Raw genomic sequence first — 19,680 nt, forward strand, 5'->3', positions numbered from 1 at the left:
AAAAACCGGCAACCTACATAGATTTACATTAGACTCTCAACCTCTCCTAAGCACTCTGCACCCTGACGCCCCTGCGCCACTGGGAGTGTGGACTTGGTGCCAACCTGAGACCCCCTTTGCCCTTACCATAACCCTAGGAGCTTGGCTCCCGAGACCAAGTGGCCTGCCCTTGAGCAGCCCCAACCCTCTAGCCCCATTGGATAACATTGGCATCCATCACTTTGCACCCGCAGGTTGTGCAATTTGAGTGCCTTCCTGAACTTTGGGGAACCTTGGTTCTAACCCTTAAAAACTATTCTTGCATGTCGTCTACTTACCTGCAAACCGATAACCTTCTCTTTACCATAGGAACCAATCTTACTAGTTTTGTCCCTAAAAATGTTGTGTTGAACTGTTGTTTGGTTTGAAAAAAAAGTAAGTGTGCTTTAACCTAAGAATTGTTATACTTACCTGTAAGTCACAAACCCTAGTTAGTGATACCTCCGCACATCACCTCAAATGTTCAAAGTAACTGAAAAGTAATGTAAAAGTAATCCAAAGCAATTTTACTGTATTTTGAACTGTTTTTAAACGAAATTCAATCCTCAATTTCATCCCTGTGTACAGCTTTGCATTTGAAAGTATGCTTTACTTGCCTGTGCCAAGTCCTGCTTGGTTCTACAAAATAAACCTAAGTATACCTTTTTATACTTACCTAATTGTTCTGGATTCAGTCTCTGAGTTTGTGCCATCCGCCTTGAGTGAGTGAATACAATAAATGCTTAACACACCCTGCGGATAAGCCTAACTGCTTACCCACACTACCACAAAGAGAGCTGTTAGTACTTACCTACCTTAGTCTCTGCTATACCTCTGGGGACTCCCTGGGTTATGTGCACACTATAACTTACTTTGGTATAGTATATGCAGAGCCAGCTTCCTACATCAACGATTCTTGATTTTTTTTTATAAAACACTGCTGATGCCTTTCCTTATTTGATTTCAAAATCTATTAAAACATTATTTCTGGAAGAAACACGTTATGGGTGTAATCTTTCTAAAAAGCTGTTATCCTTAGTACTAAAAACGTTGTCTATCTTTTATTACATGTAGATTCTTGTGTCTCATATGGTATTCCTCTAAGAACACCATACTATTCTATATACATCCTATTTTCATTTGTTTTTCAAGACTAGGTCGATTGTTTTTGCTCAATTCCAGGTCACATTCTTTTTTAAAGAAAGCTCAATTTTGTTTATGTTTTTTTCTCAGTAACACATGGGATAAATTGACGGTGTTTTTTACAATATGAGTTTGAAGAAGCAACTGAATGGTGAATGTTATTGAATGATACATTTCTTCTTCTCGCATTTTAGATTTATGCAAGGATTCCCTTCTACCATTGTCGTCTATCTACAAGAATTCATATCATACATTTCCCATGTAGAATGTGGACATGAATCATCATTTACATGGTTTGCTCTATGTCCATCCTGACTTTGGAGAGCCAGCCTCCGATGAGATCTAAATCTTGCCTTAGCCTTTCTTCATCAAAAACCTTTTACCCTTATGGCTCTTTCTGACATTTTCAGCATTTCTGTTTGCAAATACCTCGGTCACAAGGGTCACTGAAACATCAGGCTCGAGCTTCTAAAGTGCATTATCGAGGCATCTTCAAAAGCATAGTGGGTCTGTAGCCGTACACTCTTTTCATCCCAAAAGTACTCATGGAGTTTAATTTACATCAGAAAAAACTTTAACTTATTCCAGCATCAACGTCATGCTTTCCCAGTTAAGAAATTATTGCATAATCTTTGTTTCCTAAGCATTGCTTTTTTACATGGAAAGTGGAAACTTTTCAATCTTCCAGTGATGCATTCTTTATTGAGGCCACAAAATGGCTGAACCAACTAATGCCCAGTCAATGGTTGTCCGCTTTTCAAAAATTCTTGGAATCGCAGGAGGTCTGTCTCCTCAGAAACGGCGTTGTCTTTCCATCAGAGCAAATGCAGTGTAAGTGGCCTTCCAAAGCGAAGCATCCAGTGCAGACATTTGTTGGGCAGAACCAAGGGCCACTCCGAATTCCTTTATAAGGCCTTATGCACTTGCTACATTTTTCAGCAAAGTGTAGGATATTTTGTACTATCTGGTAACTTGTAGCCTTGTTGGCCATATGTTTTCATCACGCCCCATTCTTTTTGAGCTGGAAAATATGGCGCGCAGTGCAACAGCATGAAAAATATGCATTAATGACTTTTTGGTACTTTTAGTTTATGCTCTTTGTCCTTCCCAACACCGGTTGGCTATTCCCTGGTCTGTATATCAAGTACTCCGCACTTGTAGGTTTGAAAAACTTGTCCTTAGGAAGGAATCTTGCACTGTGACTGCTCATACTTAGCAACTTGCTCCATGCCCCACCCATGTAAAACGTATGAATTAATGAATTAGTTTGACCGTAGTTGCATTACAAGACCGTGGTGCCAGAATATAAAGTATCAGTTTGGACTTGGCAGAATCTGAACTCTCTCTGGCAAAATAAGAGAGTAAGGGTCTGTTTTAGAATTTGGTGAACAGGACAGGGTACTTTGTTCCATGTGCAACAGTTTACCCTGGGTACTAAGCTCTCAGTCCTTCTGCTTCTTTTAGAGATAGGCAGACCTCATAGACAGAGTAGGGAGGGGGAGGGAGGAGATTGCACTGACCACTCTATTTAGGGTGGATGGTGTAATGTCCTTTATACTGTCAGATACAGCCGGGAAAAACCCGGGGGTAAGGGACTGAAAAGAAACATTAATACAATCCCTCCACACACACACACACACTGAGAGAAAACTCTCAGGGGTGTGTGTGATTATATTTTTGTGAGCTTGTTTTTGAAAAACCAAAAATGTTAAAAGTTTGGTGGACGGCCATCAAAACTTTTAGCGGCCATCCACCAAACATTTTGTGCCTTGAAGGAAACTTCTACGGCTCTGGTTCCTTCAAGTTACAGAGATGACCACTAGGCTGGCAATCATCTCTAAATTGACAGTAGTTTATCAGGATGGTGGAGGTGTCATCTGTCAAACTTAAAATAAGGCCCTATGTTATCGCACCCAATTAAAAAAAAGCGGTTCTCTTGTAGTAATGCCATAATGTTGCATTCCAAACGATGTTTTTCCTGTTCCTCTGTTTTTATGAACTTCATCATGCTCCATTCTCTTCTGTCCCACAATGTTACCCATATGTGTGCAAAGAACAATAACAATCATTACATCACCTACTCTCCACCACTCACTGTCCTCCTACATCCAGGCACTTTAATGCCAGCTCATGAGAAAGTCAGCACATCTCGTTCAGCAGCCATCAGGATCTCCATCTCTTCTATGTTGAACCAGTTGACACGTTCCTTGAACTGGTGGAAAGGCAATAAGTGCTTCTAAACAAAACACCTTAGTAAAAGGACTGCATTTACATATCTACTCATTAATGTCTCATCAATGTTGTTTGTGATCTGTACAGGGCAGTACAGGAGAAACTGGGCCCCCAGGACCTCAGGGAACCAAAGGAGAAAAGGTGAGTGTGCAGGACCAGGCAAGAATTATTGTTCCCAATTGTCTCCGTTTCACAATGTTTATTGCCTTGTGGTCAATATGTCTGCCTTTCTCACATTCACTGTCCCACAGCTAATTAGTATGTTACTCAATCTTGCTCATTTCCACTCCACTGTATATTCCTGTTATGTACCATTGGGCAGCTATGCTGCCTGTGCACTAGCTATACCATCTGCTAAACCTCAGGATAAAGTATTCGAGTCACAATAGGTTAAATCAATGTTTCACCCTTTTTAGATTGTATTATGCTCATACATTTCAATATTGTGATTGAAGGTTTTTGAATACTATGTATTTACAAACATAAGTGCGTATGTATATATGCGTGTGTATTATGTCAGTTTCTCTTTACAGTGGTGCAAAACTGGAAATTTACATTTGTCCTGTAGTACTAAACGTGTGAATGTGAGTTTATTAGTTCTGTTGCTCTCGAAAACATGATATTGAGGTATATTTATCTGTGCTGCAATAACACGGCTTGACATGTTTTATATATAAAAATGCTGTGATGGTGAAAATAAATGTGGCACAATAACACGTTATTTGGAGCAACGGTACTAATATGTATAAACATGTAATGCATTTTTGATAAAAGTATATAAAAGTTATTACTCTAAAAATCTCTTTGCCACGTGTTCTCTGTTTTTGCACTCTTATCAGCATACCTGCACTTTGCGCCATGCCTTGTAATTTACACAATATTATTTCCTTTAGGGCGAGTCCTGTGGACTTTGTTCTGCCCTTATAGCAAATGCCAGTCGTGCAGACAGGGAGGTCCTCGTGGCTGTGTCGGGCCTTCCTGGCGAAAAGGGTGAACCTGGAGTGGCCGGAAACACAGTGAGTAACCCTCGCTCTGATACATTTGTAAACAAATGCAACCAATGAACAGTGAAATACTGGGCATGTGATAGCATGAAACAGTGATGGGGGGTGGCTGGAAACAGAAAGGAAGTGGTAAAAAAAGGAAGTGACAGCCTACAGCCAAGCGCATCAGGAGGGAAGATTTGGAGATGAGGGAATAAAACACAAGGATCACAGAAGCTCTAACGGCACGTGTACAAACGCACAATATCCGTGAGATGCATCTGTCCAGTAATCTACATTTCTGTATAAAGCGCCCATAGCACATCTCTCCCATCATAGGCCCTCATTGCAGCTTTAGGGCTAATTTCCAGACCCTGATCAAACTGGACTTCCCCCACCTACGAGTTGTTTGATAATGAGCACACCTTCTCAGTTTTTCCTTGGTAACTCAAAACTGGTAATGTTTGTTGGGGGCGAAGGGCGGACCCGAAAATAAGCAAAATATGTGGAATTCAGCATGTTAAAACCAGGTTCAGCACGTTATGCCTCATTTTCACATTGAAAACTCGGAAACCGAGGGATTTTCCACATAACTTGTGGTGCGGGCCTTGGTGGATTGGTGGTAGGAAGAACAAGTACAGAAAGAAGGAGACACTGCACAGCCTGCAGAGATCTGCACAGATGGGGGACACTTATGTCTCAGACAGTGAAGGCGAAGCACGGGCCTCTTTTTGGCCCAGTCTATGTCAAAGGTGCTGCAGTTTTAGAGTAAGTCGATGGAGATTTGAATTCTAGATAGAGTAATGGCAAGTTTAGGATTATGCAAGGAGGAAAAAAGGGAATTGTGTCAGGTGAGGGGGCGTGGGGCTCTGAGGAAAAAGAGATGACATGGGTTGGAAGTTGGCGGAGAACAGAAAGGTCTGGTGTGCTGGGGGATGTATATGGGGTGGTATTCACAACCGCTTCTATGCGTTGACATCTGAGGCATGGTCTATATACCCAAACCTGCTGGGTTTGGAATGAGTTTTGGTAGGTATAACCCTTTGTGCAGTGATGTGTGATGAGTGGTGTTTATAACGCTCTGTGTGGTGGTAAATGAGGGGCCGTGGTCATTGTTTTGCTTGGTGATTTATGAGAGTGAAGTTTACATGCCTGTGTGTAGTGAGATGAAAGTCGAGGTGTGTATCATGTAATCTGTGTGGTGGTGTTTAAGGGTGGGTTTAGGCGTGGTTTGACGGTGCTGCCGCCTCCTGTAATAACTGCTGTTACCAATTCTTTCAAATATACAAAGAGTGCGCTGTGACTCTTGCCTCATGCTGCGGGACTATTTCACATCTCAAAAGTACACTTACTCATCATACATTTGTATTTCACACATACATTGCATACAGAAAGCAAAGCCTTTGTGCTTTGTTGTTTCTGCAGCAGGCTTTGTAATGTTTTAGTCAGAACTCAACATGAAAGCCTTACCTATTGATTGTGCAATGGTTGTCATAACTCCCTCTGTGTAGGAATGTATGAGTGGTAATGCTTATATCCCTCTTTGTGTGGTGATGTGTGATGTGTGGGGGTTGCGCACTCTGTGGAGTGATTTATGAAAGTTGGTATTTATAGACCTCTGTGTAGTGCTGTTTGGAGAGTGATGTCTATAACCCGCTCTGTGTAACGGTGTAGGATGAGCATTGTTTAACCCTCTCTCTTTGTAGTGACATGGGAAGGAATGGCATTTAAACCCTGTGTGTAATGATGCATGAGGGTTAGTGTGTAGGGATGTATGGCGCTGCTGTTTATAATCCTTTGTGAGGTCACATCTGGTTCTAAGGTTTATCACCCTCTTTGTGTGGTGAGAACGGTGGGCTGGCATTTTTAACTAACCCCTATTTGTTGGCCTTTAAGGGGTGGTATTTATATACTTGCCTTGTGGTTATGTTGCTTGTATCATTTACAAGTGTTTAGTGAATTTTGAGGGCACAATGTTAACCCTCCCTGCTCCGGAGTCATGTGGGTTGGATTTGCAACCATCCCTGTGCATGCAAGCGTGGTAATAAAGATTCTAGAACTGGAAACCTATTTCTTTCCGTTATTTATTCTAATTTATTTCTGTGTGTAGGGAAAACCTGGACTGTCGGGATCAAAAGGACAGAAGGTGAGGACTTTTTTGTACCACTCATTGAAAAATGCCAGATGTGTTAGTGACCCCATGAGGCCAGAGACCAACGCGACCTTTATTAGGCAGCTACTGCTAGTAAAGTCACTGGGTGTTGAGTGTCCCATGAGACCCCGAGGGTGCAGTGACCCCAGAGACTCTCTGCGTGTCCTCGCTTTGTAGAGCCTGACTCTGACGGAGCATTAGATGCCCGAGGTGCGCAGTGACCCTACAGATCTGAGCGTGCAGCGACCTAGTGGACTGTGACTTTGTATTAAACTTAGAGACCCTTCTTGCTTACTGAACTGGGAGACCCTGAGTGTGCACTAGCTTTAGAGACCTTGTCTGTGGAGTGCCCAAAAAATCCTATGTGTGCTTTACAGTAGCTCACTCGGCAAACAGTGGCATAAGAAATCATAAAAAAATGCAATACCCTAAGTTTGTAGTAACTGGGATACCATACATTTTCAGTGCAGTATGATAGTCAGTTTTTACAGCAATGTAAGATACCATGAGCATGGAATGACCTTAGAGCCGTAGTGAGTTCATTGATTTAGAAACCCCTCCGTGTTCAGTGAAATAAGCGATTCTGGGCTGACCTGATTCTCTGGGTCTGCATGAAAGACACTGAGCAGGCAGAGAGGGACTCGAGACACCTAAAGGGGTGACCTAAGAACCTGCATGGACCTCTGATACCTTGAGTTTACACGAGGTGTTGAATGCCCAGTGAACTAAGATATACTGAGGGTGCAGTCACGCGAGGTACCTCAGCATGCAGTGACATACATGCCTTACTAGTGAAGTGATTTATGCACCCTATGAGTAAAGTAACCTAGCCAAACGTGAGTATTCAGTGTACTTTAAGACTCTGACTTTGAAATGACCCTAAAGACACTTGCTTAAGCAGAGGCTTACATAACTCTTGGTGTGATATGCTGAGCTTGCAGTGACCTCATAGGGACAGTAAAGTGACCTATGATACACTCAGGCCCTTATTATGAGTGGCCTCTAATTATCGCTTTGGGTTAAATCTAGTGTTTAAGCGGAATTACAAGTCCTATTGATTCCACAGGTGGTGACACCGCATTGATTTCTGGGGACCAGTCCTCCAGGACAAAGGTCTGCAATTGCAGGTTTGGGGAACAACGTTTACAACGCAACTTTTACAACGCACTACACTTACAACGCATTTTTACAACGCAACATCCACTACAACGCATTCCATTACATAGCATGACACTACAACGCATTTTTAAAAACTACCTTTTCAACGCATTCCATTACATCGCATACTACCTTTACAACGCATACCATTACAACGCATAATATTACACTACACTATCCAACACTTACCCTACTGTTGCACCCCCTGGAGTTAGAATAGTAATTTTTACCCCTATACTATCCAACACTTACCCTACTGTTGCACCCCCTGGAGTTAGAATAGTAATTTTTACCCCTATACTATCCAACACTTACCCTACTGTTGCACCCCCTGGAGTTAGAATAGTAAGTTTTTACCCCTATACTATCCAACACTTACCCTACTGTTGCACCCCCTGGAGTTAGAATAGTAATTTTTACCCCTATACTATCCAACACTTACCCTACTGTTGCACCCCCTGGAGTTAGAATAGTAATTTTTACCCCTATACTATCCAACACTTTCCCTACTGTTGCACCCCCTGGAGTTAGAATAGTAATTTTTACCCCTATACTATCCAACACTTACCCTACTGTTGCACCCCCTGGAGTTAGAATAGCAATTTTTACCCCTATACTATCCAACACTTACCCTACTGTTGCATCCCCTGGAGTTAGAATAGTAATTTTTACCCCTATACTATCCAACACTTACCCTACTGTTGCACCCCCTGGAGTTAGAATAGTAATTTTTACCCCTATACTATCCAACACTTACCCTACTGTTGCACCCCCTGGAGTTAGAATAGTAATTTTTACCCCTATACTATCCAATACTTACCTTAAATGCAATTTAATATTATGCGTTGTAATGGTATGCGTTGTAAAGGTAGTATGCGATGTAATGGAATGCGTTGTAAAGGTAGTTTTTAAAAATGCGTTGTAGTGTCATGCTATGTAATGGAATGCGTTGTAGTGGATGTTGCGTTGTAAAAAATGCGTTGTAAGTGCATGCGTTGTAAAAGTGTGCGTTGTAACGACATACATCCGCAGGATTAAATGTGTAAATCAATTTATTAGCACTCATTTTGGCATGTAGTTCATAGGGGCATATGTCATCACCTGTAAGAATGCAACTTGGAAATACCACAATTCCCATTGTCGGTACTACCAGGTGCTATATTACTTCCCTGCAAATATCATGAGACTTTCAGTGGTAGCATTGACATTTGAGACATTAGATAAATAATGGCTTAAAAAGCCAAAATGCACTATGGCTTTAGAGAGTCTGAGGACCTTAAGCCCAGGCATTTGCCGTGAACTATTGCACCTTAAGCTTCAAGTGACCACATATATTCCTGGAGTTGATGCACAATCACTGAATTTTTAATTGACCTACAAGTCCTCGATTTTTCAGTAGCGTGCTGTACCCTCAATATGCAGTGAGTCTGAATGTCCTCCCCCCTACAACAACCTGTGTGCAGCATGTTACCTTAGTGAAAGAAAGAGCCTTACCCAATGTTGCATAGGGAATCTGTGAAAAAAACTGTTCTTATGCCCCAACATCTTCTGATCTCTGTATTCGGCTGCACCACAGTTTCCAGGCCACTGCAGACATAATTGTCTACCTATATGGAAGTGCTTTCTCACTTGTGCTGAAATCATCTTGTTTGCAGGGCAGTGCAGGAGATCCTGGTGACCCGGGTGCTCGGGGAACCCCAGGCTTTCCAGGACTTTCAGGTGTACCAGGACTAAGTGGTCCGAGTGGAGCCAAAGGAGAGAAGGTAAGGTGATCGATGAGACTTGAGGAAACATGATCTGAATAACCTTTTTTCCATCAAGCCTTTTCCTTGAATTGTTCTAAATCAATGGCATTTCCTGAATGTAAAATCCAACCTGGTGAATGCCCTTATGTTGAAGCATTTCCCTGCATTGGTTTGTCTTGTTAGGAGCGAACCTCCTTCCGTGCCGTTTTTGTCTCCTCTGTATCTACCATCTTATTGTCTCTGTTTGTGGCACCCACACTACACCCACATATGGATTTTCTTCCTTGTTGTCTTCTTGTTTTTCTGCAGTCTTTACATAAGCACCAGATAACATTATACAAGATCATATCATTCAAGTGTTACTGTTTGCCCAGCGTCATATGATGTTTAGCAGATGCCGGGACTCAAACCTGGTTCCCCAGTACCAAAGTCAGCAGCTCCTGCCATTAAACTTTATCTCCTCTCTGTCTTCATTCTGATTCCTATTGACTGACCAACTATATATTTTTGTCTTTTGCAGTGCCAATACCCTATCCCCTCTACTCCTGCCTCCACCCTAGAACTTACACCAATGCCCCTTCTTATACCACAGGACCTCCACCCATATCAATATTCTACTAGCTTTAATCCTACCTTACTACCTTTAATCTTGCACAAACTATTTACCCTGCCGGCACCCTGGAACATCTATCCCTTCATATAACCTAGTAGCTCAACCTATACTTTAGTACTCTTCCTATACCCTAGTACTTCTGTTGCTCCCTAGATAGTAGTGCCATTATCCCTGCCTATGCCCTAGTATCTCAAAACCTCGATATGATCTAGCACTACTCCCCCTATTAATGCCCTACCACCTCTACCCCTGCCGAAGGTGATCAATGAGCTGTGGATTTAATCTTTACTTCAGGTAATAGCAACAGGCAGTCTTGGGAAAAGGTAATCCACGGAATAAGGCAGTAAGTAGACTTCGACTGCCCCCACCTGTCGTAAACATGGTGGTAGACTCTTCCCATGATGACAGACACTCTCCGAGGCAGCGATCTTATTTCTGCATATACCACTCTGTCAGGCTGTTTCACGTTACTTTGTTTCCCAAGGCTGAGCCAAGTCTGCAGATTAAGACAGAGGGAGATTGAGCATCGTTAACAGCCAGACTTAGGGGGCACCATAAAGTAAAATTGAAACAAATCCAACAAATCTGACAGATCAGTGTGTCTGAAAGGACAGTAAAGCGGGTTGAAAGCTGGTCATATGTGATGCATGGCATGATGAAAATCACTTGATTGGACATATCACTCACTCACTATCCAGAGAAAGTATGGACATAGAGAGTCTGCCCATGGTGATGGTTTGGCACAAGCACTGTAGGCACCCTAGGTAGCAGAACGCTTCCATCACAGCACTGATGTGGAAGGGGAAGGCCATGGTTAGGAGAGAAAACAATTCCAAACACAGAGGAAATAACTCATATGAAGAAAAAACGGAGTCCACATATCCAGAAATCCCAACTGGGGATAGGGATCTCCTTACCAGATCTAGTTATTTATCCATCATAAAACACGACCATCTTCTGCTACACATTTGACATCAAGAAAAGTGTCATCGTAGAAAAGACAGGAAGTTCAGTCTGAGGCCACATTCCCATTCCTCAAAACCTGTATCCTCCATGGGTACGTTTTGCTCTTTTGGGAGCAACTTCTGAAGAAATATTGTTCTTCATATATGCAATAATGTCAGCCTTTGCCTTGCACCTTCAGTCGTGAACCATCAGCATTCCCTCTGCAGCTGCTCCCTTTCCATCAGACTAAACAGAGTCTTGCCAGTGACTTTGGCCTCAGGTGAGAGCCTTTCTAAGCCTAGACCTCAGCCTCAACTTTGTCAACAAATGAGCTAGACCTGGTGTCTGGAAGGTGGTTCAGTGTGGTTTCGAAAGTCTTCTTATGTAGATAAGCACCAGACATTAGTGGACCATCCTACACCCCTCACAAGCTGAATTCTTAAATAAGCCTAAATAAAACTTGGACAGTGTGCAGAAGTTCATGTTTGGATGGGGTGGTTGCTTCTGAACTGCAAGTCCTTCCGGTTGTAGCTCCTTGGCATTTTCAATAAAGCTGCAGCTCACCTCTGATCCCAGTCACCCCTGGCAGAAATATCCAGATGAAGCGGTCCTATCTATACTCAGAAGAGGACTGTAGATAAGCGTTCTTGCTCATGAAAATGGGAACAGATGTAATTCTAGGGCAAGGATGTAATTCCAGCTACTTCTTTGGCTCCAAGGAGAGAGCCAGAAGGTGATATATGCCATATGTTAAACCCATGGTTCCTCAACACGTTTCTGAAAATAATGACAATAGTCAGTATACAGTAGCTTCAGCAAGCCATTGCTGAGTCAAGACTGGATGGTGGGTTTCTACCTTCAGATGTGTTCTTCCATATTCCTGTTCGTTAATGCCACAGAAAATACCTCATCTGTTCTGTGCGCTTAACATTTCCTTATTCCAGTGATTCCCTTCAACTTCACATCGCCCTTGTGGACTTTAAAGAAGAGATACCAGAACATACCTTGATCTATTTTCTTTCTTTGCTGACTAGTTGATCAAAGTAAAGGATTCTAAGTAGCACCAGATCATCGTTTACACACCCAAAGTTTGTTACACACGCTAGATTTCTCTGAATTATTTGAAATCATTACAAATTCCATCTCAGTGTATCCAGTCTGTGTGGGTGTTTCTGGCCTGCTGTTTGTCTCTCACTTCCCTCCTCCCTTCAAACTACACCTGTTTCCCACTTGCCATCCCCATTTACTTCTCTTTACTTATCGCTTGAACTACCCAATACAGCCTTCCATCTCAACCTTTAAAGCCCCAGAGCAGGCAAGCCCCTTACCATGCTCATACACACATACACACACATGCGCGTGCACACACACACACACTATTTCCCTCTGGCTTCACCTGGAGATCTAAAACTCACTTTGCCCGTTAACCTCTGGCTGACCTCCAGTATTACCCCTTCCTAGTCCCATTCACCTCCACCTTTCCGCTACGCCCTCCATCTATAGTGCCTGCTGTTCAAACCCCCGCCCCGCCAGCTCCAGACTCCAGACTCTTCTTGAGGGCGTATGTGTTTCTTCCTGATATATGACCCAAACAGCAATGGCTGCCACTCCTGGACTGGAAATAGAGGGTAAATGTCCACAAATAATGGTTCGGAGCAAATGAAAATAGAAAGCTATTCAGCTCTCTTGTGCAAGGGCCATACAGTCAAAATTACAATTCCAGTTTTCGAAATGTTCTTAAGGACAGGGAAGTATCTGTACAGGAATACTGCAGAGTGCAGCATGTGACATGCCTTATGACATCATCTGCGTGACATCATCTTCCTGGAAGCAGGCAGCGCCTGCGTGCCGAGGCCGTAAGCAAAATTTTAAATGGTGGCCTCTCAGGCGGTGTGGACGGCCCTGCGCTTGTACCATGTAATGGATTTTTTTCGGGAAGCTCCTAAGGAGGCCCTAACTGGCCAGCGAGCCTTTCCTTCCTGCATTGAGCCACTCTGTATCAAATAGGGTGACCAACTGTCCGTAAATTTAACGGACTGACCGTAATTTGGACCTCAAGTCCGTTGTCCACGAGGATCTCTTTTACGGGTGCCTTTTGTCTGTAATTATGGCCATTACAGGGAGCAGCACTGTTCCCCTGCATGAAGCCTCGCGCCCTGATGGGGCCGCCTCGCACTCCTCCTCGAGCACAAGCGCAGCCCCTCCCCGCCCACTGTCAGTCTGTATTTATTTATTTATTTTGAAGGTTTTATATAGCGCGAACCCTTGCGGGTGTCAGAGCGATTTACAAGGCAGCTATAGGAAACAACACAAGCATTTAGAGATATAGTTATGTTCAATACAAACCAACATTAGTATTAAAAGTTCATATGCAAGCCGCAGTATAATTAATTCGCTCATACTCGAAATGACCCGTACACTACTATGCCCCTAATCATAAGAATTGTGTCATTTCGCTCGCTCTTAGGAGGTTGACCTTTGCAGCAACATTCAGACGCATGTCATGACAGTGCTTGTTGTTTTACAGTATGCAAGAGAGATACTTTGCTTTAACATACACATAAGGAACATGCAGAGCTGAGCCGTGAAATGTCATCTGTGTTGCTGTGTGGTAGAAGTGAGCCAGCTGCGATGCTGCTGTGTGAGTCTGTGCCTGATGTTGCATGTTTGTTACAGTCTGTAGGAGGAACGCACACAGGGACTGCAATTCTGTGCTGGTAGAGTGAGTGATCGGTGCTGTTGTGTTCCGTGTGTGCAGCACGCCGTACATGTTCTGCCTGTATGACATATTGCTCCTGCGGCGAACAATTACATTGATCTATGTCATTACGCCCAGTGACTGCGAAATCAATTCTCAGTTACTTTACTCTGGGGTGCGGTGTAGATAATACGTGCTCCTGGGCTCTGAGAGTACAATGCACTTTGTCTATGTTACCGTACTCTGGTGTATGTTAGATGTGATTTACGTAATTGTTTCCCCAGCAAGTTATGATGAAGAAGGGAGCGTGACAACTGAGAGTACCTGAGTGAACATGAAGTGCATTTCATGATCCGACTGAGTTATGCTGGTTGTTGTGCTCTTTGTGGGGCCAGATGTACTAAGATTCAATTTACAGAAAGCAGGTGCAAATTGCACAGTCATTTTTACGACTCAAATCAGATTTTGTGAACTGACCTATATACTTATAGATCAGGTCGCACAATAGGAAACCACCGGTGGTCACAGAATGAGCAGCCTAATTAATATTTTTGAGGCAGGTCACCATTTTACTATTCCCTGTAATTGGCTGTAATCACTGGTATGGTGGCCTCCAAGGAACACTAGATCACCATCTCTGTGACTGCATTCCAAAACAGGATATTTTTCTTTTCAAGCAGCCCTCGTTTCTTAAATGAAACAGGGCATTTTAAGCTGGCTACCTACCCTCCCAAGGCTGCCACCACAATTCATAAATGAAAAGGGGTCCAGAAGGTTTCCCCGCCCCTTTGCAAATCAGTTACCATCCCAACTTGGGAATTGATAACTGATCAAAGGTTGGCATGGATACTTCTCACCACAGATTCTTCGCCTGCAGTGTACCCCCCAGGTACCAGGCTGGATCTGAACGTTTTCACAGTAGTGCGACTACACGCAGATACGTGGTGCTGTGCGGTTCTGCATCGGTCTCGTTCTGTCCCGGAAATAATGAAGTAGAGCCACATGTAAGCTCCACACCGGCACGCCATCAGTTTGTTTCTTTCTGTGTCTTCGAACACATGTCAGGAGCTCCTCTCTCTTTTTTAATAGGTTTGGCTAGTTTTTCATACTAATTCCAGGGTGAAAGGGAATTATGTCCCCACCCGAGATTACAGGGTTCAGACCATTCAATGACTGTTGTAAACAAATGTCTGCGATGGACCCCACAAGGTGTGCCTCTGGTGTTCGGACTTGGGGCACGACTCCAAGTCTTGTGAGGAATGTGCCCTTCTGTACCCAAAGGCGATCTGGGATTGTTAAGCGAAGCAGTATGTCGCTGAACATCAAAAGAAGCAACTCTTGCTTTGAGTTGAAGGCTCAGACCTGTTTACGCCCTCGAGTAAGATCCAGAGTGTTGACCTCTTTTCTGGCTCTGAGACCTGTGCCGCTCCCTCCTCATCGACACTGGTCCGGATGGCACCAGAGGTGGATCCTATTCTGACCTGAGCCAACCTTCCGTGACCCCAACCGAGGTTGTGCTCTGACTCCACTTTAGTGTGACCGGTTCAAGTATAATATGATTCCGACAAAACTCTCCCTCTACCACTGAGATGTCTATGTTTTTTCAGTTCCAACTCTGACCAGAGTTTCTTGCTGTTGGAAATGGCCCTTTCCCAGGAGGGAGAGTGGAGGAAAGGTGCCAGGCACCTGGGGCTACTGCCCCTCACTTTCTGACGCCACAGAGGTTAGAGAAGCCTGACAGGCATGAGGCCTGGCTCTCATCACTGACCCCTCTCCGTGGCCCCTGTGGCTGGTTGTCCTGGTGGACAGGGATGCCCCTGGGAGGGGGCAGGAGTCACACCCTGGGGGTGGACTGGGCCACACCGTTGTGTTGGCCAGGTGGGTGCTGTCTACCAGTGTGGGCACATCTGAGAGTGAAGTCCTGGTGCGCCGGGTAAGTGTTCAACCGCAGAGGTTGGTCCCTGGGTTGGGAAGCCAGGTTCAGGTGTTGCCTGACCTGGAGGGAGGGACATCTGTAAGCAGTGTCCCTACCAGGTTGTCTTCTAGGGGTACCACTCCAAGCGGGAGGGTGCAGAACTCTGGAAGGGGGTGCAGAGGGAGGGAGTCCTCACCTCTGACCCCGGTTCACCTGAAGGGTTTAGACCATAGGTTGGAGGGCCAGGTCCGGGGTGTCCCCCCTGACCTGGAATCCCAGTTGCAGGATTGAACCCCTGAACTGATGAGCGAATGGTGTAGTACACCTGCCACAGGTGCCCTGACTATTCTAGAATGTGGTACAGCTCCAGGTGGGAAGGTACAGAGCCCCAAGGAAGAGGAGGCCCGTGTATGGGAAACCCCCCCCTAGCCTCCTGGCCAGCCGCCGGATACAGGCCCGGGGCTGGTGGGTCAGTGCCAGGTCGTCAGACCCGACCTGACAGGAAGAGGAGTGGACAAAGGGTACCAAGCACCTGGGGCTACTGCCCCCCACCCTCTGACGCCACAGGGGTTGGAGGACCCTGAGAGGCATAAGGCCTGGGTCTCATCCCTGACCACTGTCAGTGGTCACTGCGGCTTGCTGTCTGTCTGTTGGGACCCACCTGTGAGCAAGTTAAGGCTAGGTGCTGCACAGGTGGTGTCCACAGGTGAGGAGAAGGGTTCCACATGGGTTGGCTTGGTGGACCCTGAGAGTATGGATGGAGAGACCCAACCGGGTTCAGGAAGGCGTAGAACAGGAATAGTGCCCTGCTGTTTGGGCCAGTTTCCGTGTTCTATCGCCCTAAGCAGGGAATCCCATCGAGGTATCGCTTGGTCTACCCTGGCTTTAGGCTGGAAGGGGGTTGTGTTGGAAATGGCCCTTTTTGCAGGGTTATCCCCAAACTTTTTGCTTCGTCCTCCTTTATTTTTTCTGACCCGTGGTTGTTGGCAATAGGACTCTGGGCACTTTGCCACTGCTGATCAGTGCTAAAGTGCATATGCTCTCTGTATAAATTGTTATATTGGTTGGTTATCCATGATCGGTATATTTGTTTCACCTGTCAGCCCCTAGTAAAGTGCACTGAGTGTGCCAGGGATGGTGATTCAAATGCTACTAGTGGGCCTGCAGCACTGATTGTGCCACCCACAGGAGTAGCCCTAAAATGGTGTCACAGGCCTGCCACCGCAGTGTCTGGGTGCAGTTGCTAACTGCCATGCTGACCTGACCAGTGTCCACACTGGCCAGACCTAACTCTTCCCTTTCTGTACACATTGGACACCCCTATGGAAGGCCCTAGGTACCCCCCTGGGAAGGGTGCAGTGTATGTGAAAGGTAGAGCATGTATTGGTGTAGGTGACATGCTCTGGCAGTGAATTACAGGCATTTTCGTTTTTCACTATTGAAAGGCTATCTTGCCCATAGGCTATAATGGGGAATGCTGAGTATAATGTTTACCTGCATATCTTCCCATAGGAGCAAGATAGAAAGCTAAAATCTGGTATCCCTGAATTCAGAATTTAATAACACATCTTTTAGGAAGGATGGTTCTTAAATCCTGTGTGTGAAAACAGCACTTTTAGAAGGTGGCTGTTTTCCTTTTCTGCCCTTTCTGTGTGCCTTGGCCTATTTCTGAATTGACTGTCTGGTTTGTGAGTGACAGGGACAGGGGTGGCTCCCAGAGGCTGGATGAGTCAGCCCAGGGCTGAATAGGGAAATTCCCCTGTAGATGGGTGGGAGGAGTAGCACCTGGGCCTGAATAGGGCTGTGCCTGCCTTCCACAATGCTGGCTCCACCCCCTGCTGGGCGGCTGACGACCCTGCCCCTCTCTCTCAAAGGAAAGAAGAAACCAATTAAACAGAGTGCTCCAGGACTGGCCAGAGCTGGTTCTGACTAGGCCAAGGCCCCTCTGCCTGCAGAGGACAAAGGATTTTGGGGTATAAGTATTGGTACCAGACTACAGAAAATTAGATAATCCTGGAATCAAGAAGGAACCTCTGCCAAGGAGAAAGCTGGAAGACTGAAGAGGAAGGACTGTCCTGCTGTGTGTTTGTGGGCTGACCTGCAGTTGCTTTGCTGCCAAGGAGAGGGGAAGGACTTTGCTGTTGCTGTGTCCCCTTGCTTGAAGAGATCTCCAAGGACCTGAGAAGAGCTGGCCTCCTGTTAAGAAGTCCCAGGAACAAAAGGACTTCATCCCCAGCTTCCCCCTGAACTCTGCTGAGTGAGTTCTGCCCTTCCTAGATTTCTTGATCCAATTGTGGGGCCTCTGGAAGTTGTGCCTGCTGTTGGGAAGCTGATCTACACTTTTTCACGCACAGCCGGCTTAGCGAGAAAATTTCCGTCGCTCTGCTCGTTAAGGGCCGAATTTTTATCGCTGCGAACATCGTCGCAGAGCCTGCTGCCGCTGGGTGAGACCGTCGCAGAGCCAGCCAAAATCCTCGCACCGCTCGTTAGCGGGCAGAATTTTATCGCTGCGAATATCGTCGCAGAGCCAACCCAGATCATCGCTGGTGAAATCGTCTCCCCGCTCGTTAACGGGCCGAATTTCGTCGCATTGTGCCTTTGCGAGTAAATTTCCACCGGAAAAGCTACGCCTTGGAATCCATACAAATATCGCCTCACTCCCCATACAGCGCCGCTAAGAACTTTTATCGCATCACCAGGTACTGTTGGCTAAAATTGACGCTAAGGTGAATGATTTTGTCGCTAAACTAAGAACTCTTTTTGAAACCATATTCTTAAACTGTGTATGTTGGATTTTTGTCATTTTGGTCTTGTGTAGTTTAGATAAAAGTACTTTATTTATTTACACTGGTGTGCAGTCCATTTGTGGTGTTTTCACTGTGTTACTGTGAGTGTTGGTACAAATACTTTACACATTGCCTTTGATAAGCCTGTCTGCTCGTGCCAAACTACCAAGGGAGTGAGCAGGGGTTATCTAAAGAGTGTATCCCCCTTACCCTGACTAGAAGTAAGGGTCCCTATTTGGACAGTGGTACCTACCTCTGCCAACTAGAGACCCCCAGATCTAACACTTGCCACTTGGAGCTGACAATGGAGATGATGTGGATGTTTTACCCTCACATTATGATGATGAGGTTTAGTAGTTATGTTGATAACCTATTTAAACTCATGCATCTTTATTACAATTGCATCATGCAAACTATTTTCGTAACAACAATATGACTCTGGTGTGCCTGTGTGCACACACTGCAACACTCCTACTAGCATATGCTAGCTGTACAATTGCGGAAAATAGCCCAGTGAAATGTTTTGTAACAATTGGATACTTTATGGTAATCAATAAAGTTGGTTCAGAAAAAATGATGATGACAGGTTGTAGACGGATTTACATGAGACCACTGGGCGTGATACTTACCCTGAAAGAGGCCGACTATGAGAGAGAGTGGTAGTCATTGGGCGTAATGCTAAGATCCTACATTTACATCTCTCTTGAGGTTAAAACAAATGTGCTTAGTGAAGTTCTTCAGCCTAGGCCTACCCCTTCTGAGTCCTCACTGCCATTCAATGAAGGCATAACTAACACCCTTCTTAGCACTTTATTCTTGCCCACCTGTGACCAGGCATGTGGCCAGGTGTCACAGCCAGCCACCTGGAAAACGTGATTTTCTTACTCAGCATCCTATTCCCGAAGGTTTGGTGGTCCCGGCTTCCACAAGCCAGGTGTATTCTAATTCTGCCCCACGACACCCACCCATCAATAGGGAATAGAAAAGAACAGAGGTATTTGGGAAACATTTGTTATCTTCATCCAGTCTGGACTTGAGGTCGGTCAGTGAGTTAGCTATTGAGCCGTAACACACACACACCCTCTTGGACATGGTCAGCGAGTTCATGTCAGTGGTTCCAGAAGACGTTTGGGCCTCCTTGGCACAAACTATTCAAGATGGTCAGGATCCAGCTCAATATGTGATTCATGCTGGTCTGGTCACGACTGATTGTTTGGGGTTAGCAGTGGACACTAGTTTGGTGGTCTGTTGCCATGCTTGGATTAGATCCATAGGCTTCTCTGGAGATGTAT

The 19,680-nt window shown here is 45.0% G+C and overlaps 1 protein-coding gene across 1 annotated transcript in view; it reads left to right on the forward strand.

The window, feature by feature from the left end:
* COL16A1 (collagen type XVI alpha 1 chain) overlaps window positions 1–19,680 on the forward strand; it is an 871,927-nt gene that overhangs the window by 606,536 nt on the left and 245,711 nt on the right. The window contains exons 28-31 of the mRNA XM_085648479.1: window positions 3,481–3,534; window positions 4,287–4,409; window positions 6,487–6,522; window positions 9,342–9,449. Coding sequence (XP_085504605.1) covers window positions 3,481–3,534; window positions 4,287–4,409; window positions 6,487–6,522; window positions 9,342–9,449 — 321 coding nt within the window. The remainder of the gene's footprint in view (window positions 1–3,480; window positions 3,535–4,286; window positions 4,410–6,486; window positions 6,523–9,341; window positions 9,450–19,680) is intronic.

This window comes from Triturus cristatus, chromosome 3_2 (genome assembly GCF_964204655.1).
Source record: "Triturus cristatus chromosome 3_2, aTriCri1.1, whole genome shotgun sequence".
Lineage (NCBI taxonomy): Eukaryota > Metazoa > Chordata > Amphibia > Caudata > Salamandridae > Triturus > Triturus cristatus.